Raw genomic sequence first — 16152 nt, forward strand, 5'->3', positions numbered from 1 at the left:
AATGCTATTACGCCTGAGGTGCCTCTGCTCGGCTGCAACATAGGGTAATCGTCCCAGTGCCTTGGACCCAGTACTTGCCATATCAGCAGGTAGCCACTGCTGTAATTGTGTTTGGAGGCAGATCTGCTCTTATTGGCTTCTACAGTCTCTTGCATGAGCTGCGGCTGTGGATTTTATGCAGCCATACTGAAAAATACCAGTGACACTACACAGTAACTGTATTACTAAGTGACTATTCTGGGGCACAAAATCAAGACCCAGTTGCGTGTTGCCTATCTAATGTCCAGGGGCAACAAAAATTTGTGTTTCTACATTTAATATAAAAAGTGATCAAATTCAAAAACATAACATCCTGACATTACCTACTCATTAAGAGGTATAATGTTATATGAATGGTTAAAGACAGTAATGATAGTATTACTGTTAAAAACTGTGCATATGTCTTGAAACAACGTAAATCGCCATGTGCAAATACCCAAACTATATACATCCAGTATGTGAAATGAAGAGCACACTTAGTGACTTCCAACAACATTCACACATATCATCAAACCTTCTTCCCCCCCCCCCCCCCCCCCCACACACACACACACACACACACACACACACACACACACACACACGTGTGTAATGTCAAACATTTAACACATTAACTTATTTGTGAAGTAATCGGAAGTTTGAAGGTGTTTATGTGGGAGTTAGATTCTTTAAAGAATATAGGGTGTACTGGAACAATACTAAGTGACAACTTTCCTTCCAGTATTATATTTCTCTCTGTCACTTCAAACTTGGGCTGTTAACACATTTTATCAAAAAGTGAATTGTATTGTATGGCCATTTAAATTTGAAGTGCTCAAAGAATTCTAATTTTATTAAATAATGTTTCTTGAACTGTACAAGAAAAATCTGGAATGTTGCACCTCAGAACATAGAACAAAAATGTGCAAAGTGCGTCAAGTTAATGACTTGTAGCCCAGAAGCGCTCTCTCTCTCTCTCTCTCTCTCGTATCAGATTTAATCTCTGTATTTCCTAGAGTGCAAAAGTGAGCTGTTACATTTTTAAATAAATTGCTTTCACAAAAACCAAATTTACTTTGTTTTAAATCTTCATAGTTTACACAAATCAGTAATTTAAGTAGCATTGTGTCTCTGTTGTGAAATCTATTAAGTGCAGTTCTTTCCTGTACTTTGAACATACAAACAAATGATAATTTTTCCTTTGACATGCTTTAGTTGTTACCTTGATATATTATACATCCAGTTCATGGAATATCTGTACTTTCTTAGTTCAAAAAGGAAAAAAAATTATATACTGAATTTTATGAGAGGTAGAGATAATATATTATGAGCTGTTATTTTAGCTAGCAGTATTTTCCTTGGTTACAACGGAAGACCTATTGTTAAATTCATCAATTTGTGTCTTATGCTTGCTGCTGCTGAGTCATTGGTAATTATGTCTGACTTTCTGTAGACCACTGTCTTGGAACTGGTGTTACCCATTTTTTTTCTATTTCAGTTTTATGACTTAGAAGAACTTTTCCGAAATGGAGGACCTGTTCCAGAGACTAATTATATTTTCATGGGAGACTTCGTGGATCGAGGCTACTACAGTTTAGAAACTTTCACAAGACTTCTCACTTTAAAAGCAAAATGGCCAGACCGTATTACTTTGCTGAGAGGTAATCACGAGTCGAGGCAGATCACCCAAGTATATGGTTTTTATGGTACGTGATCTCTCTCTAAATTCTACAAGGAATATAATTTTATTGGATATGCCAGTTGGCTTCTTAGCACTTAAATTAACTAACACATTGGAAAAGAAGAGCTTTTATCTAAAATATTTTACTTTTCATCTAATTTTTTAAGATACCTTTCATGTAGGATACATTTAAATGCAATATATTAGATAAATCTTGAATGTCTTCTCTTTGTGGATACTATTGTGAATATTGTACTAAGATTGCAGTAACAGTAAAGTATTTAATAGTTAGGATTTCAGCAGATTTTGTTTACATTGTATGTCAAACCTGGAAAATCGAGAGGGTGAGTAAAGCACTTACTGAGAACTAGAAAGTTTCGATTACAGCCAGTTCAGTGCTCAATAAAATTCACTGAAGACAGCACTAAACATTAAGAGTGAAGTCAGGATGTAACAGGCCCGGTGCCAGTTTTGGCTGAACAAGGGAGGTTTGTCCATCCATGAAACTACGTGAAGCATTATACATCACACATGAACATTTTATGACATGTTAATAGACGCTGTTTGGTATTAATTATGAGGAAGTTGATGCATTTTATACTGAGCCGTTTTCCTGTATAAGCCAGACCAACTCTAAAAACTTCTGTCATTTTGATTATTTACTTATTTGATTAAGAGTCACATTGATACCAACACCAGTAGAGCTGCTAGGATAAGGAATGTGTCAGTGTTTTCATCTTTCATTTTACAGTAACAAATGCAGAAGAAATAGAGAAGGCTTGTGTAATATGTGCAAAATTGTCCCAGAGATACTCGTCCAACTTGAGTGGTAGACTTAAAAAAGGAAAGCATTGTGCATCACAGTGTTGTTTACTGTCAAAAATTATGTGCGCATACTTCCATGCAAGAATCAAGCAATTTTTTTCTTCCTGCTACGTATATATTGTGGAAAAGACCACGAAAGTAAAATTAATGGATTTGAACTCAGATGAATTCCTATCAGCAATCATTCTAGCGGCACACCTTTTGCTACTGGAACATGGGCATGGAATTGGCAGTGGTAATCAATTACTCTTCCCCACACACCGTGAGGTGGAAGTGGCTTTCAGAGTGTAGGTGTAAGTATATTCATGTTATAACTCAAATTTTAATCAATCAGAACAGATATGGTATACTGGATTTATACACATTTCAGAAACACAGTAGAGGGTAAAGTATGAATCAGTATAATCTTTTTTTCATTTGTGAGTTGACAATATTAAGAGACAGAGCACAATCATGTGAATGACTTGAATTTAACCACTAATAAAATGTAGTATATTCTGAAACCAAGTGGCATATGCACATCATAGTGAGAGATCTCAAATGAATACTGCAGTTGCCATACAATGTGTGGCAGATGGTATCTGCAGCTTCTGCTACTCATTCCCTTTCCTGTGTCACTTGCAAATTCAGCAAAGCGGAAAAATGACTGTCTATATGGTTCTGTACGAGCCCATATTGTCTCCTCCTCATTGTCATGCAACTTGTGTATTGGTGACAGTTGACTCGTTTGTGCAGTTTGTCTCAAATGGCAGTTCTCTAAATTTCCTCAACATTGTTTCACAAAAAGAACAGCTTCTTCTCTCTGGGGATTCCCATTTGAGTGTGCAATAACATTTCTGTAATATAATTGAACCTACCAGTAACAAATCTAGCTGCATGCATCTGAATTTCATTAGTGTCTTCCTTTAATCTGACCTGATAGGAATGTCACACCTAAACAGTAATTAATAATGGGTCACATTAATGGTCTATTCACAGTATACATTCCAGATGACCTACACTCTCCTACCATCGACTCTGTGTGCTTCTTCCACTTCATGTTGCTTTGCAGCATTATGCCTAGATATTTAATCAACATGACTTGTCAAGCAGTACACCCTTAGTGTACTGTACGTGAGCATTCATTTACATTTTCCTACATTCATCACACCAAATATAAATTCTAAGTTGTATTGCATTCTCCTACAGTCACACTGTGGCAACACTGTCCCGTACCCTACAGCATCATCACTGATTGCTGCTCACCCTACATGTCAGATTGTTTATGTATACAGTGAGCCAGAGCAGTTCCATCACACTTCCCCAGGGAACTCCTTGAAGACACCTTTGTCTTTGATGAACACACACTGTCAAGCACAACAATTCTATTACTTAAAATGTCTTTGAGCCACTCACATGTCTTAAACCTATTCTGCATTTTCTGATCTTAATTAAGTCTGTCGAGGGGCAATGTGTCATATGCTTTGTGGAAATCTAGGAAGTTTATTGTATTCAAACTTGGTATATACTCAGGAATTCTTCAGCAAACAATATCAGTCTGTAATTTTGGGGGTCGATTCTTTTAGCCTTCTTGTAAATGGCTGTTATATGCAGTCACTCTTTTTTTTTTTTTTTTTTTTTTTTTTTTTTTTTTTTTTTTTTTTTTTTACAGCTGGGCAATATATTTGCGATAAATGCAAGCTAATTAAAGGGTCAATGCTGAGGTGTACACTCTGTCAATCCGCATTGGGATACCATCAAGACATGGCAACTTACTTGTTTTAGTGTTTTTCAGCTGTTTTGTGAGTCAGGGATGTCTGCTTCTATGTCCTCAATGTGGCTGTCTCTGTGGCAGTCAAATAACAATATGTCTGAATGATTGTCCTACATTAATGATTTTTTGTAGATGAAATTTACAACTTCATCTTTCTTTATGCTGTCTTCTATTGCCACATGAGTTTCACGATATAAGCCTCCAACACACTTATTGATTTTCTTGGGTTCTCGGCAAGATTTTTGCTTAGGTATGATGGTGGAATTTGTGGTTTGCTTAGCTATTTTTCTTAGCCAAACAGTGAGCCGTTCTGGCTGTATATGACTTATTATGTTCTTGATAAACTGCAGTGAACTGTTCTGAAGGATGGACCTCTTTGCTCAGTTTCTGTACTGTACTGTACTGTACTGTTGCATTTGGGGACACTGCCACTTTGCATATTCACATTTGCTCATTTTACATGAAATAGGCTTCATCATATGTACATGACTGTAGTGCATGCACCCACACCCACAGTCTTAAATATCAAAATCGGCGTTTTACATAAAGAAGAACTCTTTTTATTTATAATAAGAGTTTCCTGTCAGCTAATTTTATTTTTTAATGGTGTGAATCGTGCAGAAAGAGAGACTATTAGAATTTTTAGGCATTCACTTTGAGGTATTTCCGTGTTCTTGCTAGCCTGTGTGTAGGAATTTCGATGTGTGCCATATTCCTTTTATTAGACAAAGTGCAGAAACATACATGTATAGATTCATAACTATTAATTAGTAAAAGCGGTCAAGATCATAGAATGTCTCATTTATTAAGCTATATGATGTAGAATGTTTTCACTAATTGATAATGAAGAATAGATTGCCCTAAACTACTGAATCAATACCATTGGTACACACCTCAGTTTCTATCTGGTAAGAAGCAGTGTGGGAGAGTAAGAACCACCTACCTATCAAAGGTCTGGGTTTTTATAGAGGAAGCATAATGCACTGCACGCACCCAGACTATATTCACCCAGTATTAGAGAATGAGTGCACTTAGTGACTTGCAGTAAACTTCACACACAATTTCAAACCTTTACAAAACTTTTCCTTGCTGACACTTCCCACAAAATGATAAAAAGAAAAAAGTTTATTGTTTACTACATTTTCGCTCTTAATGCATTAAAACTGCTGTCAGGCATGGCAGGCAGTATATGTACCATTTAATGCACCTGAAAAATTAAATCAGTGTATGACACAGTTCAGGAGATTTGACATCATAAAAATTGAGATGTGTGAAAAACCAGATTTTCTTAAAACGGAGTGAGAGTTACCCAGACACTACTCATATAGTATTTGATAATGAGAGCACGTAGGAACTTCCAAAGAACTTGGAACATAATTTCAAACCTGTTCTAAACTTTTTCTCACTTATATGCTTAATGCCAGATATTTAACACATTAACTCATTTATAATGAAATAAGAAGTTAGCTGTTTCGTACAGGAGAGCTCAGTTCCAAGAATCGAGGGTATAAAGGTTACTTACTATCGAGAAAGAATCACTGTGGATTAAAGAACCACTTAAATCTCATAGAGGTGGGGATGAAGAGTGTCACAGTGAAGCATAACTCAGAAACACCTGGAGAAATGTCAGACAAATTTGTTAGTTAGATGACTTATTAGAGACAGGAAAAAATTGTTATATTTTATGGCCAATTGTGGCATATTATTTTTCATAAATTTTGGCAGTTTTTTATGTAGGTGTTATTTTCTTACATCACATCATAGTTTGCCACATTGGAAATAAACTATCACATGAAGATTATGCACAAACCTCAGTCTTGTGGAAAAAGAAGGCCAAATGTAATTTCAGCATGAAAAAACAATCAGTTATGAATATTGGTAATCTGTTGCCTGTGGATTTATAACTTTTTTTCTGTATGGGGAAAATGACAAATTTCATGATATTTCATAAAAAATGGCCAATTTTGTGTTATCCTGTTAAAAGTGCCAGTTTCCCATTATCGTTTTTGCAAAATTATCCTGTCCCCCACTTATTGTTGGTATAAAAATATATGAACCCCTACATTAGGGATGAGGATGAGAGTGGGCGATGTAAAAAAAAGGTTCAAAACTGATCTGTTAGTATTTATTTTATGTATTTAGTTGACTTGGAACAGTGTTAAAATTATGAAGAAAAATTTCTCTTATTTGTGCTGTGCAGTGTGTCAACCATGTCAAAAAAATTTTGTCATCTTGTTTTGGGACCTACGATCAAACAACAAGGCTGAATACAACCTATAAATTTAACATCTTGTCTAATGTCATGTGGTGTAAAACAGGCAGTCACATATGTTCAGCATCTCCCTGTAAGCCCCTGGACCAATTTCAACCAAACTTGGTACACATATTACTTCCTGTCTGGCTAGGAATACTGTGGAGTAAAAGCCATCAACTTCCCATTTGGGTGGGGGTGGTGGATGTATAGCAGGGTATTTTGTGTGTGTGGGGGGGGGGGGGGGGGGGGGAGACAGAGACAGGGGCAATGGATAGAGGGAGTGGGGAGGTGGTCAGATTCAGGTGGGAGGGGGAGATGATCTTGTACATGATTGGAATAAATACATACCTGAGCAGTGCCAGGTTTCTCAGCTGATATGGAGACAATTACTAGTAACCACATCTGTTTCCACATGAGGTTGGAGCCTCACGATATCTTTTCGCAAATAGTGTTGATATGTTCTTCCCAATCAAATCAGGCATCGGTATAATTTCTAAAAGCTTGACAAATTTAGCATGTCTTCCTCCTTCATAAACAACCTCGGGGCTGCATGGACATTCCCATAGGCTGGAGCTATTCGCTTTACTTCTGTCAGAGAAGGATCATACTTCCTCATTATGTGGTTCCTCACTTCAGAACTGATGCATTAAAATGTCCCTGATCAGAGAATCAGCACATTTGTGCACACAGATATTAAAATTGAAATTTCTACTTCATCTCTGTAGGTCAGTGGCGCAATCTGAATAAGATTGACGGGGCCCCTTTTTTGCTGCAAATATTCTAACCTAGCTGCAATAATATGTATTCATTAAAAAAAAAAAATGTTCCAGCAACAAGGAAAATGCCTTAAATGGTGGAAAAGCCATAAAAATGGCTGGCATGGAAGATGGTCCTATTGCAATCACTTAACATTCAAACTACTTATTAAACAGCTGTCATTAGCTCTGATAACACTGTATGGTTTGTGTTAGTGGTATCTCTGTGGTTGAAAACTCGCACTCTCATTCATCTAACCAGAAAAGGTTCGAAGTCTTATCTGCAAGTATCTCAGGTCCCGAGTCATCATCCCTTTTGTAAAGACAACCTACATGCAAGACTAAAAGAGATGACCAAATGCTCCTTGTACCAATGCAAGCATTCCAGTCCAAGTCTGGTTCACACCATAAAGAGTTCCACCAATGAAACATAAACACTGTAAATGAAACAGATATACCGATCAATTCACACTGCAATGATCACATTAAAATGATCTCAGGCTGAACCTGGGCTGTCCTAAACACAGGATTCTAGTGTGACCTCATCTGAGGGTGCTCCTGAACAACTGTATTTTCAAAATTTGTTAATTTGTCAGAAATTTCCAAAACAGTTGCAGTGGTATTGCATTTGATGATACCAATTGTGTGTGAATATGCTCAAAAGTGAATAAGGTGTTTGTATTTGTTTCTGTACCTGGCAGAAGCCCATATTTATTATTGCAAAGGAGGTTGCCTTTTTTCATGATAATTACTTAACTGAATGTGTATGAGAACATGCTGGTTTTTTTAGATTGATGGCACAACATAAACTGGTCGGTAGCTCTGGAGCAGTTGTTTATCATCCTTTTTGAATTCAGGGATAACTTTTGATATTTTGAATGAATCTGGAAAATCTCCACACTCCAAACATTTTTTAAAAGTAATACTTAGTGACCTATGTATCAAGTGAACTATTTCTTTAGTAATACAATTACGCAGTAGCTGTCCATACTTCTACAATCAGAGTATTTACTGTTCTACAGACTTCATTGGATGTTGTAACATCCCAATGAAAGACAGCAGGAAGACGAGCAGATCACATGCAGATGTGTCTATGGTTTTAATTTTATCTCAAATTCTCTGGATGCTACTCAGCATGTATTCTATAATTTGTATAAGTTTGCTTGTATACCAATTAACTTTTTTATTTTTATGTTTATCTGAGGACTACTTTTATTAATGGAGAACAAGAATACCACAAATCTCCCTCTTTTTTTTGTTTTGTTTAAGTTGTCAAAATCATCAGCTCCAGCTTCCCCCCTGACACATTTAACTTGTATATAAATTACATAATAAGCTCCTCTCTCTGACCTGTTACGTATACCACACTGAATTCATTGGCATAAGTTCATTGTTTATGATATGTTGAAAGCAATTAATTGTGGCCTGCAAAATATCCACCATTTTCATCTCTGTGTAAATTAACAATAGTATTGTGTAGACTTGCACCATTAAGTGCAGGAAACTTGTCCATGCAATGCAGAGTAAAGGATTTTAAAGTGTTTAAAGAAAGTTTTGGAGTTTTTTTTCTCTGAATCTGCCATTTTAGCGTTAAAATCCCCTCAGATATATTTTCTTCAACTAATCTTACATGACCAAACTTTACATTTATTTCTGAACAGTGTTGTGTCATATCCACTTTTGGAAATGTCAAATCATGCTTTATGTAAATTTCAGCACCACCATTACTGCTCTGTTTCCTACACATTATGTCCGCAACTTGTCGTTGAGGAACAAAACTGTCTGCTCAGTTTTCTGTTAGCCAGTGTTCTGCCACATATCACATCTACATCCTTAATTCTACGAACATACTCTAACAGTTTGTTTCTTATACAACAGATACTGACTTTCAGCAAAACAGAGTATTTATCTCTAGTTTCATTCTCCTGTGAGCACACATTCGTATGTGGCATATCGGAATTGCGAACTATCAGAGTTGAAATAGGTGGAATGTTTACTTTGCATTGTGAGAAATCTCTACTGCTTCATTGTGTTGCGTGCTTAATTCTGAGGACGTGTCACTTTTGTCTGCCAGAGAAATGACTTGCTTAATATGATACTGGACATTTGATTTCATACGTACTATGTATAGAATCCTGTAGCTAACAGGCCTCTTCCCCCTTTGGTTGAAGAAGAAATCATATCCATAGTGTGATTATATCAATGTGCATTGCATTTTAAAATTAAATATATGCATTTTGCACGTTGTCTTTTCTGCTTACTTTACTTACACAGAATAAGGTAATTCAGTTGTCTCACTGTGGTACACAAAAAGCATTACAGCTTAACCCTGAAATTTTTTTCATGAATGACTGCAGCTACAGCCGTAAAATTTGCTTCTGGTTTTACATTTCTGTTAATCATGTATACATGTACTTCACAATTAAAAGACCATTCTTCACCCTTGGTTATCAGAATAAACATCTATCTCACATGTACTTCTTGCAGGAATTTTACAGTTATTGGGTGTATAATTGCTCACTATCTGCCCCCCCCCCCCCCCCCCCCCTCTCTCTCTCTCTCTCTCTCTCTCTCTCTCTCTCTCTCTCTCTCTCTCTCTCTGATATGATGTATCCATATTTTAAGATCACTATTAACAAACTGCAAACTAGAAATGAGTTCCTCAAAATGTGGTCTTTACTCTTAATACACAACTGCTTCTTCATTACCCAGTTAATGATTTTGTACAGCGATACTTCATGAAGTTTCGCCCTCACCACCACCTGGAATAAGATGTAAATAATAAAAAGCAAGCACGTCTGTAGGACATCAGTTAAAATCTCACAAATAATTGCCGATATTTGTTTTGTTCGTTTTAGGCCATGGTCCAAGGCATAATTCTCTAACATTTAATCTTCCAATGCTATACACATTACCAAAGGCTTTAACAACTCAGAAACCAGTTACAGTCTCAAACAAGCTCAGTAAGCTGGACTGTTTATACGAGGGTCACTCCAAAAGAAATGCACACAATTTTTTTTTTTTTAAATCCACCTTTTATTCTATATGTCTGAAAGTTTTACAGTGTGTAGATACATCCTTTAGGAACAATATTTTCAGTTCTCCACATAATTTCCATCTCTCTCAACTGCCTTATGCCATCCTGGAACCAGCGCCTGTATACCCGCATGGTAAAATTCTGGACCAACCTTTTGGAGCCACTGTTTGACAGTGTGCACAAGGGAGTCATCTTCAAACCTTGTGCCACGAAGAGTGTCTTTCAGTTTCCCAGAGAGATGATAGTCACATGGAGCCACGTCAAGACTGTAAGGCGGGTGTTTCAATGTTGTCCATCTGAGTTCTGTGGTCACTTCCATGGTTTTTTGACTGACATGTGGCCGTGCATTGCCATCCAACAGCAAAAAATCCTGCTTTTGTCAATGTGGTCGAACACCACTCAGTCGAGCTTGAAGTTTCTTCAGTGTCATCACATATGCATCAGAATTTATGGTGGTTCCACTTGGCATGATGTCCACAAGCAAGAGTCCTTCCTAATCGAAAAACACCGTAGCCATAACTTTTCTAGCAGAAGGTGTGGTTTTGATTTTTTTTCCTTGGGTGAATTTGCATGATGCCACTCCATTGATTGCCTCTTCGTCTCTGGTGAAAAGTGATGGAGCCATGGTTCATCACGTGTCACAATTCTTCCAAGAAATTCATCTCCACCATTCTTGTACTGTTCCAAAAGTTCGCTGCATACCATTCTTCTTGTTTCTTTGTGAGCCACTGTCAACATCCTGGGAACCCACCTGGCACAAATGTTTTTCAATGCCAACACTTTCAGTATTATGCAAACTCTTCCTTCCCCCTATCCCAGCGTAGCGTGACAATTCGTTCACTGTGATGCGTCTGTCAGCAGTCACCAATTCGTTAACTCTCTGCACATTGTATGGAGTGTGCACAGTACGAGGCCTGCCACTGCGAGGACAATCCTCAATATTGCCGTGCCCGCTTTCCCACTTTCATCACGTAACCTGCTTGCCCACCGACTAACTGTACTGCGATCGACAGCAGCATCTCCATACACCTTTTTCAACTTCTTGTGGATTTTTCCCAGTGTCTCGTTTTCACAGCACAGGAATTCTATGACAGCATGTTGCTTCTGAGGAACGTCAAGTGTAGCAGCCATCTTGAAGACAAGCTGTGACGGCACCACTTACGGGAACAGGTTGAACTAAGTTTGAAAACAAGTGGGAAGGATGTATCTACACACTGTAAAACTTTCTCACATCCAGAATGAAAACTGTATTTTTACAAAAATAGTGTACATTTCTTTTGGAGTTAGCCTCATATGTATCCATGCAGCAGTCAGTTTGTGATGTCATCAGACAGTTGCCTAAGATTACGGAGTCATACCAATATATGTTAAGGAACTTGTAGTGGGGAACGATTGATGCTGTTTGTTATATTTAGCACTAAGGCCCACAAGTTGTCTAATTTCAGTCCTCCTCCTTTTCTGTTGAAATTGTTCTTGTGCTTTTGTATTTTTATGGCCTCTGTACATCCAGTACATCTGTAATCACTAGATTTTGCTGAAACCATGGTGTCAGAGAAAAGAATTTGGTGATTTACCAGTCTTGCCCAGATGACAATTGTTCTTGTTTTCTTTAAGGCATGTGTTAATGTTTCTTTTTGTAGTTCCAATGAACACTTGACCACAAGTACAAGGCATTTTACATACTCCTGATCTGGTAAGTGGTGGGCATAGGATAGATACCTGTATGAAAATTCCAATCGACATCCCACACAGATGTGGTGAGTTATCAAAACATTGGTGGACTGTTCTAAAGGAATCTGTAGATGACAGAACATGGAGAACAAGCTTGATCAATTAAGAACTGCTTTCAGCAGAAACAGCTACGCTGGCAGAAATACATAGGGCACTACACCCGAAAAGGTCTAGAACTTCTAAAGAAAAGTGCCAACCAAATGGAAAGTCTTCCTTCCACAGGTGGCATCAGCAGAGTACTCAGGGAACATGGTATTGATATAGTGTTAAACTAACAGGAAAGATGCGTGAATATTAGAAAACTACAAAGGACCTATAACTGCCACTTGCTACAGCAGAAGTATATAAAATCCCTTGCACTTAGGGTCAGCTGTATATAGGAACAACAGAAAGAAGCATAAACATGCACCTTAAGGAACATCAGAGCTGTTGTCACCTGGGCAAGACGGTAAATCAGCAGTAGCAGATAATGCAATGGAACCAGTAAAACACAAAAATTCAGTTTCTCTGGGACTGTGGTTTTAGCAAGATGCACTCATAAGGATGTATAGAGGCCATAAGAATAAAAAAAAAGCACAAAAACAATTTCAAAAGAAAAGGACTGAAATTACTTGAAGTTAAATGCTGATCTTTCTGAGGTCGTGGCTCGAGATGTCACTCCACCTAGCAACTAGAGCTGCCAGCAAATGTCATGCTCAGCGAGATGTTATTTTCCTAACTTCTGATAATGATTGCATTGTATTTGTGTTATTGTTGGGTTTGTTACGCACTCTGTTTGTATTTGCATTGTGGTTAGACAAAAGCTTGTTTAGATTTTGTGCCTGTAAGTGTGTATACACTGTGAGGAGCCGAAGAAACTGGTACACTTGCCTGATATTGTGTAGGACCCCCCCACAAGTGCACAGAAGTGCCACAACAGGTCGTGGCATGGACTCGACTAATGTCTGAAGTAGTGTTAGATGGAATTGACACCATTAATCCTGCAGGGCTGTCTATAAATCCGTAAGATAACGAGGGGGTGGAGATCTCTTCTGAACAGCATGTTGCAAGGCATCCCAGATACGCTTATTAATGTTCGTTTCTAGAGATTTTGGTGGCTAGAGGAAGTGTTTAAACTCAGTGTTCCTGGAGCCAGTCTGTAGCAATTCTGGACATACGGGGTGTCGCATAGTTCTGCTGAAATTGCCGAAGTCCATTGGATTGCACAGTGGACATGAATGGCTGCAGGTGATCAGGCAGGATGCTTATGGACATGTCACCTGTCAGTCATATCTAGATGTATCATGGGATCCCATATCACTCCAACTGCACATGCCCCACACCATTTCACAGCCCCCCCCCCCCCCCCCCCCGCGCTGCGGTTCCAGGGGTTAGAATTGACCCGAGGTATTCCTGCCTGTTGTAAGAGGTGACTAAAAGGAGTATCTCACTTTTTTGGCTCTATGAGTTCAGGTCCCATTCTATGATTTGACCTGGCACTTTCTAAATTCTACAGAAGTGCGGGTCACATGGGGAAGGCTGCCTTACGTGGTGCACAAGTTATCCATAGTGCCCTTAGATTCGATCTCAGGAATCTCTTGTCATGGCTTTGCATCTCCACCTGCGATTCAACTATTTATGTGAGGACACTTTCAGGGTGCCATTTTCTTCCATTGTCTCCTGTCCTCTTTCGCCCCCATGACAATATTGGGTTTCTCTGCGCCCAATATCTAGCACGGTAGCCAGTCCATTGTGGTGGGGCTGTCGTGTACCCATTTGGTGGGAGCCCCCTGACAACACAGGGATCGCACTGCTGATGCCTGAGCTGTAAACTCACCATGTATGCCAAGGAGTTGATGCCTGTCTTCTTTGGGGCATCAGAACTCCTGGCAACAGCCATCATGCCACATTGCCTCTGCTGTGGATGGGTGGCACTCGTGGGGAGAGCCCTTGATCTGAGTGGGTGGCTTCAGGGCAGATGACCCACAATGAAGTGGACTACGTCATCACTTACTGGTGACTGTACAATGCCAGGAGTCTCTAAGAAGGGAAAGATAGAATACAATGCTGATAGTTATGACCCTAAATCGTTTCCCTCCATTGCTACACCATGGGAGGAATGTAGGGCTGAAGAACAAAGAGAGCCATATTCACCTCAATTTTTAGACTGTAGCAGAACTGATGGGGACTCCTTTCTACCTATGAAGCCTTAATTTTTCATTGAACATCTTGAGGATAACTTTGGAGAAGTGACAGCTCTGTCAAAGATGCAAAATGGCGCAGTCTTGATTCAGACAGCATCCCCAGCCCAATCCTGGGCATTAATCGATTGTGCCAAACTGGGTGATATTCCTGTTTCCATCACTCCCCATGAAAGCCTCAACATGGTCCAGGGGATTATTTTCCATTGCGACCTCCTCTTGCAGTCTGTTGACGAGCTCCGCACCAATGTAGAACAACAGGGTGTTCATTTCATCCGGCACGTTCGTGGGGGACCCAAAGAAAACAGGGTTGCTACTGTTGTCTTCATCTTGGCCTTTGTGGATGATTCATTCCCTAAAAAAATCAAGGTGATGGTTTACTGCTGTGATGTTAAATCATATGTCCCTCCCCGTATGTGGTGCTTCAAATGCTGGAAATTAGGGCACATGTCTTCCCGCTGCACTTCCAGCGCCACATGTCAAGGCTGAGGATGTCCACTGCACCCAGGTACTCCATGTGTGCCTCCTCCCACTTTCATCACCTATGGAGATCACCTCTCCCACTACTCACCAGACTGCCCAGTACTCCAAAAGGAGTGGAAAATCATGGAGCACAAGACTCTGGACTGGTTGACTTACCAAGAGGCTAAACGTAAATTTGAAACATTACACCCCATTCGGTTGACATCGACATATGCTGCAGCTACTTCACCATCGCCATCCCAAGTGCCAGTGGTTCCTCACTCGGTGCCATGAACGGTGGGCCCTCTGGGCTGCCAGAATACATCCGCCTACTTGGTGATAGGGGGCAAATCTTCCTCTATAGCTCCCAAAGCACCTACTTAAGGAACTAGGTCCCCCAAATGCAGTGTATATCAGACCCCTCCCTCCTGCCGAAGAAGCAACAACCTCCTCCAGCCCCTCTCATGCGGAAGGGGATCCTCCCTCCCAAGGTCTCCACTAATGCCATAGCAGACACTCGCCAGTGGCTAAAGAAGCCCAAAGCTGCTGGCCTAAGATCCTCACGGTCTTCCTCCGTGCCTGAAGCTGCTTCGGAGAAGTCTCCCCAGCAAGCCTCTAAAGAAAAGCGAGAGAGCAAGCAAACAAAGTAGTAGTCTGCTAAGAAACAGGACCCTCTGATGGCCCCAACACCACCACTCCCTACCAATTCTGCACCTGCAGGTGAGGTGGAGATTTCTGCACCCCCTGAGGACCTGGATTTCACAGATGCCTTATCCACCATGGGAATGGATACAAATACTAAATCGGTGGCAGTAGGTGACCCTGAGGCATAACCTGCCTCCTTGCACTCTTCATGTCTTCCCAGCCTCATGATAATGTCATCCTCCAGTGGAATTGCTGCGGTTTTTTCCACCACCTGGCTGAGCTACGGCAACTGTTAAGCTTTACACCTGCTTTCTGCATTGCCCTCCAGGAAACATGGTTCCCGGCGATGCGGACACCTGCCCTCCGTGGCTATAGGGGATACAACAAGAACCGTCGCAACTATAATAGTGTGTCAGATGGAGTTGGTGTCTATGTCCTGAGCTCGGTATGCAGTGAACCTATGCCCCTTCAAACACCTCTTGAAGCTGTGGCTGTCAGGATAAGGACGACACAGGAAATAACTGTCTGCAATGTATATCTTCCTCCAGATGGTGCAGTACCCCTGAAGGCATTGGCTGCACTGATTGATCAACTCCCTAAACCTTTCCTGCTTTTGGGAGATTTTAATGCTCATAACCCCTTGTGGGATGCACTGTGCTTACTGGCCAAGGCAGCGATGTTGAAACTTTACTGTCTCTGTTTGACCTCTGCCTCTTAAATACAGGTGCCCCCACACATTTCAGTGTGGCACATGGCACATATTTGGCCATTGATCTCTCTGTCTGCAGTCCTGGCCTTCTCCTCTCTATCC

At 40.0% G+C, this 16152-nt stretch overlaps 1 protein-coding gene across 1 annotated transcript in view; it reads left to right on the forward strand.

The window, feature by feature from the left end:
• Positions 1-16152, forward strand: part of LOC124554916 (serine/threonine-protein phosphatase 6 catalytic subunit) — a 79662-nt gene that overhangs the window by 14767 nt on the left and 48743 nt on the right. The window contains exon 3 of the mRNA XM_047128605.1: positions 1517-1724. Within this exon, the coding sequence (XP_046984561.1) occupies positions 1517-1724 (208 nt within the window). The remainder of the gene's footprint in view (positions 1-1516; positions 1725-16152) is intronic.

Source organism: Schistocerca americana, chromosome X (assembly GCF_021461395.2).
Source record: "Schistocerca americana isolate TAMUIC-IGC-003095 chromosome X, iqSchAmer2.1, whole genome shotgun sequence".
In the NCBI taxonomy this organism is placed as follows: Eukaryota; Metazoa; Arthropoda; class Insecta; order Orthoptera; family Acrididae; genus Schistocerca; species Schistocerca americana.